Source organism: Sinocyclocheilus anshuiensis, unplaced genomic scaffold, assembly GCF_001515605.1.
Source record: "Sinocyclocheilus anshuiensis isolate Anshui unplaced genomic scaffold, SAMN03320099.WGS_v1.1 scaffold1823, whole genome shotgun sequence".
Classification (NCBI taxonomy): Eukaryota; Metazoa; Chordata; class Actinopteri; order Cypriniformes; family Cyprinidae; genus Sinocyclocheilus; species Sinocyclocheilus anshuiensis.
This window is the reverse complement of record NW_015549711.1, coordinates 852,464-862,663: the sequence shown is the minus strand read 5'-3', so window position 1 is coordinate 862,663 and position 10,200 is coordinate 852,464. Positions and strand designations below refer to the sequence as shown.

General features: G+C 36.1%; 1 protein-coding gene across 1 annotated transcript in view; it reads left to right on the top strand.

The window, feature by feature from the left end:
• The first annotated feature begins 962 nt into the window (after nucleotides 1-962).
• Nucleotides 963-10,200, top strand: part of LOC107660729 (E3 ubiquitin-protein ligase pellino homolog 1-like) — an 18,087-nt gene continuing 8,849 nt past the window's right edge. The window contains exons 1-2 of the mRNA XM_016450129.1: nucleotides 963-1,280; nucleotides 7,491-7,684. Coding sequence (XP_016305615.1) covers nucleotides 7,512-7,684 — 173 coding nt within the window. The 5' untranslated portion in view covers nucleotides 963-1,280; nucleotides 7,491-7,511. The remainder of the gene's footprint in view (nucleotides 1,281-7,490; nucleotides 7,685-10,200) is intronic.

Sequence of the window (10,200 nt, the reverse complement as noted above, 5' to 3'; positions counted from 1 at the left end):
TACCTGTCTATCTGTCTATCTATCTATCTGTCTATCTATCATCTATCTATCTATCTATCTATCTATCTACCTATCTATCTATCTGTCTACCTATCTATCTATCTATCCATCTAAAATTGCAAAACTCTAATCTGTAACGCAGGAATATCATCCCACTGTTGGCGTTTTTTTGTATAGGCTATTGATGATTATGAAAAGAATTTTCGAAATGGAGGACAGAATTCACAATTATTTGAGATGTTTTGAACTAGGTGTTTGAAACCAACCAACCAAACCACAGCCACAGAAAAATATATTTGTGTGTAGATAGACTTTTGATTCATACAGTATAGCCCTTGTGGCAAGTGGTCTCCCCTAGCTATATATATTTCTGATTTCCATAAAGACTGAACTATGGGTTAACAAGTGGCGTGTATTAGCTCTATTTTGTTGTGAAAATATTATTAATTTCCTACAGTTATAGAGCTTTATAAAACTGGCTGATTAGGTTAACCAGCATGCGCATCATCACGCAGATGGCCGTCTTAATTGAGATGGTGTCGATGAAAGTGACACAGCACAATCACTGCATATATTAGCCTACAGGTGTAAAGGACTGACTTCCACAGGTGTATTCCTAAATGTGGAGAATGCGGAGGATTCCACAGGCTGTCAGATCCCTCGCTCGAGCGTCACTGCGCGCGTGTGTAACAGCAGTGATGTGGTGCCAACCCCCCGCGAACGCCACCCTGAGGCGAAATTACGAAGCGTATGTCTAGCTCATGAATATTAATCAGGCGGAGAAATCCTCTAATGGCGAAGCCTGGTTTCTGAATATTAATGAACTACTCCTGACGTTACGCTTTTACGGTCCAATGGCAAAGGCTTGAGTCGTGAATATTAATAAGTCCACTACCATATTAGGATTCGTAACTTCACATCCGGGGTCGGGGCTTACGCGTGTTGTGGCACCCTGACCAACCGCAGAGGCGCATGATGTGGGCGAGGGCAAAACCCGTCCTCGGATTTCTTTAACGGCGGAGAACTGCGAGGGAGAGATGGGCGTGATAACGGAGTGTCTGGACTATACTGAAAACACTCTTCTCGTGGATTAAGATCCGCGCTGTCTTCCGTGTAATTGATGACAACGGAGTGTGGCAATGCAAACCACACGACGTGATGCGCGTGCCATCCAGTTTAACACCGCGAGCGATGAATTAACAGCACGACGCCCTATTTTAAGGCCACACGGGGATTGACAAGCCAAGAATATTCAAGGCAGGGGTCTGTAACATCATCAGGTGCGTATTTGGATAGTTTTTGCTTGGCGTGCTTGTCCACCGAAATATGTTCCTCTTTTTATTATCACTTCAACAGTCTTCTCATGTCAGTGCGGAGTGCTATGTAGATGCGCGTGTTCTTCTGTAGTTGGTTATTTCTTTTCTGTGCAAATCATTTGTAATTTAGATTTTTTTTATATAAAGTGTTTTATTTAAATTATAGCCTACTATGTGTAATAAATAAAATTATTAATGAATACATTTTCCCAGAAATCCCTTGTGTACTCCCCAGGCCTCATAGGCAGCGTGAGATTGCTTAGTATAAATAAGAGCATCTCAATTATATTGTTCTAGTGGGACACAATTGCAGTGATGATTCTGGTGAATACCAAATAGGTCCGGTTTTCACATATGTAATGTGCATTTTGAACAGTCTTTACCGACGGATTAAAAGGAATGGGAATAATACAAGTGTGACTCTTATATGCTGACGCTTTATAAATCAACTGTTAAAAAGTGTTGCCTGACTTTCATATTTCATCTATAGTAGCTAAATGTCTCGCGTGCGTGCGTGCGTGCGTGCGTATGTGTATTTCCTGGGGGAATCGGTATTGTATGATTACGTCGCAAAATTCGAATTAGACATCGATTTATATAATTCGGATTTTAGAATTCGAATCTTTGCATTCAGCTGTTCTGCTGTTTTGAGACGCAATCCGCTGCAATCTGTCGTCTGAGAGCACGGGCTGGTCCACGGGTCATGCTGGCTCGTGTATAAATGAGCAGAATACGAGCAATGCCATTCCATAATCTTGTTTATAATGTTAGTTTCTGATGTGTACAATAATCTCGGACGTTTATAGAACAGATCATGAAAAAACGACTTTCACAGGGCATATTGTAAACCTAAATTGCACAACAGTGTGATGAAGTTACATCACAAAATGTTGAGTGAACATTAAAAATAAAGAATGTAATTTAGTTTATTATTTCTATAATTAATTATTTGGATAGTTTGTTAATTTCAGTTTTTCTTAATTGCTGAGCTAGTCCTGCTATCTGTTTACAACTTGTTTGAATAACTACAAAATTAAAAAAGCATTAGTAACACACCAAAAAAAAAGAACAATCATGGATGGTTACAGTATGTTTGTCTTATAAACATTTAGTATTTGTTCATGTTGAGGTGAATAATCAATCTGAAGACTATCTATCCATTTACTTGTCTGACAACATATTTAACATTAATTAATATATGTATTAAGAAAAGAGGCTGTGATTTAGATGTCTCATTTGACTGCATGTGATGATGTGTATATGGATAGGGAGTAGTCATGCAACAGCAAAAATAGAAGTCTTAATAATTATTTTGATTTCCAGTAAATATCTTTAAAACAATATACTGCAAATTTACTGGAGAAGGATAATGACCCAAGAGGTTTCATTAAAATCTAGACATCATATATTTGGCTTGTCAAGGAAATCTATCTGGTTTTAAGGAAGACAAGACAGTGATTAAGAAAATGATTGTTTTGCATTGTGGACAAAGTCTGAGAGGAGAAAAGTCTCAATTGTCTTTATATTAAGAGGGATGATTGTTCATGTTGAACAAAACATAACATCATTTTAAAAACCAGTTCTGTCTTATTACTTATTAATGTCTTAAAACGAGAAAAATATTTAAGTAAAAAATGAATGCTTATTGGCAGACTCTTTGCATGAATGAGGATTTATACTTAGAGAATGAGACGTTACTAAGGTTGGGAAAGTGCTATTTAGTTTTACATTATCTAAATTTGCTTGTGTTGTAGAATAATTATTACAGTTTATTGTGCACTGCTAATGTTTTTTTTAACTAATATTCTGAGTAGGGCCATTATGCTTGAAGTTTACACATTTGTAATATTCCTGTTCATTCATCTTATTTATTTATTCATTGCCATGGTTTTCTTTATGTGCTGCATAGTATTTCCCCTTGTCAGTGTTAATTCAGGGTTCATTCTTGATCGGCATGCTGAAAAAACGTCATAATTATTTATTAAATCGAATTATAAACAAAATGTCTTTGCAATGTCACATAGGTGACCCATAAACTGGTTTGCTGACATGCATCTGTGAATGCTGATGTGCTGTTAAAACAGGAAGAGTGTAAATGATAGAGCTCCTGCGGAGGTCCCTGCCTCTGAAGGTCACTATCAAGTTTCACAATCACGATACCTCTAACAGGGAGACCATGTCAACGTGTTCTCGCACTTTCTCTCATTCCCTGCCTTTGGTGGCTGCTGCTCTTTCCACTGCTCACCCAGACAGGAGCAGCGGGGTCAGACAGCACTGTAGGACACTCACTCCATCATGAGTCACACACACACACACCTGCTGCAGACCACAGCTTCACTGCTCACTGCAACAGACAACAGCCATGACGGCCATTCAACAAGCTGCAGCTGACTACACACTTACACTGACGGAGATAATGAATTATACGGTACAGTGAGCAACACTGTTATAGATGGTGTTTTCGCATTAATTATGCAATATAAACCATTGTTGCACTGGTGCAGACCGCAGTCTATGGCAGACCTTAGCTACTCAGCTCACCAAAACAGATAGATGGTGTTATCCTGTTAAAAGAGAATGTAATAGATAACATGATGCTAATGTAGAACATAGTGTACTGGTTACAAGAAATTTGCATTCTGGTTTAGTGGACAAATATTACATTAATTTAGCCTTATGGTTTACAAGGCGACAAATCAATCAACAAATTTGTAAAGTACTAAAAGATAGAAAATAAATTGCTTTTGTTGATGTTTTTAAAAGAAACATTTGTATTTAGAAATGATGCATTCAATTGATCAAAAGTGACAGTAAATACATTTATAAAGTTACAAAAGATTTCTATTTTAACAAAAAAAATCAGTGTATTAGAATGATTTCTGAAGGATCATGTGACACTGAAGACTGAAGTAATGGCTGCTGAAAATTCAGCTTTGCTATCACAGGAGTAAACTACCTTTGAAAATATATTCAAATAGAAAACAGTTATGTTAAAATCTATTATTATTTCACAATGTTACAGTTTTTACTGTATTTTGGATAAAATAAATACAGCCTTAGTGGGTATTAAAGACTATATAGCAGAGTTACAGATATAAAACATTGACCAAAAGTAACTCTGCGGACATTTTAAACAATATCTAATAGTTATTGCAAACTATAGCTAATACATAAGTGTTAACATACAATGAGTCAGTCATTATTGCAAAATAAAACCTTGACAGAATGTACAAAAAAAAGTTTTGCAATAATAACATACTGACTGTAAACTGAGAAAATGTTAACCTAAAAATGTTTTGTATGTGGTAACATCTAAATGAATGATTTTATTCAAGTCAAAATTATTATTTAACATCACTGAATCAACCTAAATACATAAGGGTACACCAACAAACCCAAAGGGTTAGATCAGGTAAAAACAATTCCTTAAACTGAAATTGGCAGGTTACTACTTTTTGCTGCTTGCCAAATATACATAAAATCTTAATTTATGTTAAAACAATTGTATTACATGAGAAGAGAGACAGCTGAGAAACATCATACCAGCTGTGTAGGAAATTGCTTGTTATACAAAATTATTTAACCCCAGATTGCTGCCATTGACCAATCAGAAGCAAGTATTCCAGAGAGCCATGCAATCATAAACAATAACAGACCATTGTAGACACTATGAATACATAATAGTATATCATTGCATTTATGAGATGCCATCACTTTGAGCTGACTCCAGCAGACAATATACTATTAGTGCAAACTACATTCTGCTACCTATACAAATTCACTTTGCTACAGGAAGCCAAATTTGTGAAAGCATAACACCAATACTATTGTTTGCAGACAGAACAACAATGCAAACAGAAATTTTGCAGCCGTACGAGCATTCAAGATGTGCAAAAATGCAGCTCTGACAAAACTGCGAAATAGCTAATGATCTGCTGAAAAGCAGATATAGATTTTGAAGAATTAAGTTTGGCAAGCCTGGCCTCGAGTAAAGCCTAATAAGTTATTCGTGAGATCATTTCCTCGTGCGTGTATATTTAGAACCCACTTCATCTGGCTCCTGATAGAGATGGATGAGGCAGACTCGCTCTCTGTCTACCCCGCTCACACTCATTCGCTCGGTCTCACACGCCGCACTCACTCACCCCGCTACAGAGGCAGCAGAGAGGATTGTGGGAATGAGGAGAGAAGGTGACGGGAGATGACACAGTAACCAGGGAGGACATAAAATCAGACCAGAGAGAGGACGTGGTGATGCGAGAATTGGAGATGAAGGGAATAAAGAGGAAGATATTAGAGGTGTAATAAAGGCACCAGAAGCCAATGAATTATTGATAAGCTGCCCAATAATGTGTGGAGAACAGTTCGAGCTCAGAGACGGTCACTTGTCATTTTATTATACTATAAGCCACTATACACTAAGGCTGTTGTGTCTAGAAAGATCTCATTCCATGATGTGCATCTTGTCCTCACCACCCCTCCATATTCCTGCATTCCTGTTGATCTTCCTTTCCCATATCTCTCTCGTTCCTCCCCCAGGTTGTGGGCTGATTACAAAGTACGTGGCATAGAACAGGCAATCCATCACCCTACCAAATCTCAGCACACACACACACACGCAATCTCTTCGTAATAGTGCTTGTTCATCCCTAGTAATCTTCTGTTATCTACAATCTGCTGTTTTGTAAGCACTCTATATGTATTACACCTCTACATACCCTTCTCCATCCCCCTGGCCCTCCCTGCTCCTCTCACCTCCATCACCTGCACCACCATGCTATTTCTATTTTTGTCCTCTATCAATTTCCCTCCCTCTCCTTACTCACCCTCTCAGCCTCCAGTCCACCTCTCACCATTGCACACCCACAGTCATGCAGTGCCATAATAGCGCAGCGATTGGCTCATCTGAGCTGTCCGTCATCTCTAAACCAGTCAGCTTCCTGTGGGTTTGCACTCGGTTCAGATTAATTTGCTGCATAAGGGAGCCTGGAAGAAGTAAACAGACATATAACCAGTTGCTGCTAATGTTTTTGCACTACAAAGGTTTTACGTATATTTTTTAACGTGCATATTTTTTACATATTTTTTTTAACATGTTAATTTAGTTGATCATTATAAATGCAGTTATAATTTCAAAATGGCAGAATCTGCAAGATGCTTATAATTTAAAAAATAAAAGTGATTTAGTGTGTTTAGTGAACTGTTGAGGAAGTGTCATAACAGATTTTTTCGACAAAACAAAATAATAGAAATTAAAAATAAAGCTGAAATAAATTTAAATATAAATATTAGATGAAAAGTAATTTTAAGTATTAAATTACTAAAACTAAAACTGAAATAAAAATAAATGAAAGCTAAACAGAAATATTTTTTTAAAAGAAAAACCATATATTAAAAGTTGTCATACAAACGGCTAAAGCACATAACAAAATTACTAAATCTAAAATAAAAATTAAAACTTAAAATATAAAAAATTAAATTAAAAATGACTAATATTATAATAGTATATACATAATACTAAAATAACATTGATCCCAGTGAAATAACACATCATAGAGGATGGATGGATGGATGGACGGACAGATAGATTCACAGGCATGCAGACAGACATAGATATATAGATAGATAGATAGATAGATTTTCCCCTAAATAACACACATTAAGTACTCAGAGTAATGACAACAGCAATTTATCTGACAGTCAGTATCGAACCTTTGAAATGCCACTGCTGTGACTGTGTTCCATTAAGTCTGTATGAAAAACAACAATGAAGTCCTTTGCATTGGAGCACTTGACTGTGTGTTTGCAGAGGGGTTGTTATTCTCCTGGGATTGGTTAAATCTCCTGTTCCCGACAGGTTGTCAATTGATGGTTGGCTGCTTGTTGACTTCAAAACACTGCAGAGACAGCCACACTATCTCAGGCTGTTCTCACAGGATCAGCTGTTACATAAATACATAACAGCTGATCCGTGATTCGTCTGTTATTGTTTTTACAGTTGGAGTAACCGATGGGGGGGTGTTGGGATACAGATAAAAATCATACTGTTTTTCCATTTCCTCTCCCTGTAGTGCTTATTAAATAAAGTTGTCGTGTCACTGTGAGAAAACAAGCAAATGTGCTGATCAACAATATCAAGCTCACATTCTTCCCCTCACTCTCTCTCTCTTATAGCTGTGAGTCGTTCTTCTGGATATGGTTTTGGAAGGGAGCTCCGAAGCTCTTTGCCCTCCTCCGTCCCTGGAGCTGCGCCCATCATGCAACAAGAACCAGCCGTCTCCTCCTCTGGGGTCAGGATCTCAGTCCCATGATGCTCTCTGCCCTGAGGACAAAGAGCCCATCAAGTACGGGGAGCTGATTGTACTTGGGTAAGAACACGTCCAACCCTGAGGGAATAATATTAATATCAAAAGGATGAAGTTATGGTTAAGCTCCTTACATTTCTATAGTTCAGATTAGCTCTTTCTTTCATAATAGCGCAACAGAACTTATAGAATAGTTCACAAAAATCTTCATATATATATATATATATATATAGCTGATTTGTTGCTCAAGAAACATTTCTTATTATTATCAATGTTGTAAATAAAAATAATTGTGCTGCTATTTTTGTTCAAAAATTCAAAGTATCTTCACAAAAAAAAAAAAAGGTCAGTAAAGAGACAGTCCAATAAATAGTAAAATGCACATTGTTAGTACAGCAACAATGTATTAATTAATAAGAATGAATAACAATCCATTATTATGTCATGATCTGTAAAGCCGGTAAACTTTGTAACTTTGATGATATGCACAAGGATAAGGGAAAAGGAGAAAAAAAACTGTGGTTTATCCACCTTTTTCTTCAACGCGGAAGTAAGAATATATAGTAAAAATACAATTTAAAATATTTTTTCTATTTTAATATATTTTAAAATGTAATTTATTTTTGTGATGCAAAGCTGAATTTTCAGTCATTTCTTCAGTCTTCAGTGTCACATGATCCTTTAGAAATCATTCTAACATGCTGATTTGTTGCTCAAGAAACATTTCTTATTATTATCAATGTTGTAAATAAAAATAATTGTGCTGCTATTTTTGTTCAAAAATTCAAAGTATCTTCACAAAAAAAAAAAAAGGTCAGTAAAGAGACAGTCCAATAAATAGTAAAATGCACATTGTTAGTACAGCAACAATGTATTAATTAATAAGAATGAATAACAATCCATTATTATGTCATGATCTGTAAAGCCGGTAAACTTTGTAACTTTGATGATATGCACAAGGATAAGGGAAAAGGAGAAAAAAAACTGTGGTTTATCCACCTTTTTCTTCAACGCGGAAGTAAGCCTATGGGTGAGACTTCCGGTTCATTAGCCGCTGTAGGTAAATAACGAGGAGAATAACAACGTGCAGTAAATGGTAAAACTGTTTGCACTACAATCCAGTGTGTTCATAATTAAGATAATACATTAAAATAATATGATAAGACACACCAACTTTCGATATCAAGCAGCAAAACGAACTGTTTTGTTCAGCTAAAAATAGCTGGACGGAGTGGACTCAGATGAGACCGGAAGCCAGACCCATAGAATTTACAAATGGCCCATTTTTACGACAAGAAAAAGGTGGATAAAACGGATAGTTCTGGTCCTTGATTCTGATTGGCTGAGCCATGTTCGAAGCTGTTGTAAATTACTATACAAACATACACCTTTGTTTACGTTTGTCTGTTGTTATTAATATCATTACACTTTATTTGTATAATAAATATCTATAATTTTGACCCACGCAAGGCTTTTTTTTTTTTAATATACGTAAAATTTTTGGCTATTGCTACAAATATACCCCAGCCCCATGAAGCCTTATTGCTTTATCAGACAATTCAAAAAATATATATTTTTTTATTTAAGTGCTTTACCAAAAATACAAGCTTCTCTTTTGGGCTTTAAATCTCTGTAATGTCTTGCCTTAGACTTCCACTGTAAGTGCATTCAAATCTTAATTAATCAAAATGATTAATATTATGCCAAAAAAAATTGTTGATAACGTTTTTCAGCCTAGAACATTCATTATTGCAAAGAAAGGGAATCATAAAATTATTCCAAAAGAGATGTCACAAATTAAGTATTTAATGGATTGAATCTGAACATATTGGTTATGAATAAACAAAACCTTTGACATCAGCAGCACTGAGTTTATCATCATTCAGGTTGAACTGTTCCCACACACATTGGAACTGTACGATACTGTCTCCGATTCGTGAAAACCCATTTATCTAAATTACAGCTCCTCCACTCAGCCAGCGTTTTGCCGAATGCAGGAGTTCAGTGGGAGTTCAAGGGTAAAATTACCCTCAAATAAATATGACTTCAATTAACATCTTTTCTCGCAGATGAATGAACGCCACATCATCCTGGTGTACCTACGGCTGGTTTTCCTGACTTCTTTTTAGATTTCAGCTGCGGATGCAAAACACTTAATTTGACTGCCAACAAAGATGTCATTCAAATCACACAGTCATGGAGCAGAGCAGAGCGATGAGTGTTTCCAGTGCCAGGAGGGCAGGAGGGTTTAACCCTTGAGCTACAAGAAGTGGAAAAGAGAAAGCACATAATGGTGTTTGTATCATTCACAAAAGTGTTCATTTCTTTTCAATTTCGAACTACTATTAAAGAATACAATCAAATATATGTTAAAAATAATAATGTCTTAAGTAAACTAATTTTTTTTGTTTTGTCAACAGATTAAATTGATCAAAAGTGTCAGTAAAGACTTGCATAGTTTAAAAAAAAAATTAAAAAAGGCTGTTTTTATTCATGTGACCCTGGACCACAAAACCAGTCTTAAGTGTCAATTTTTCGAAATTGAGATTTATACATCATCTGAAAGCTGAATAAATAAG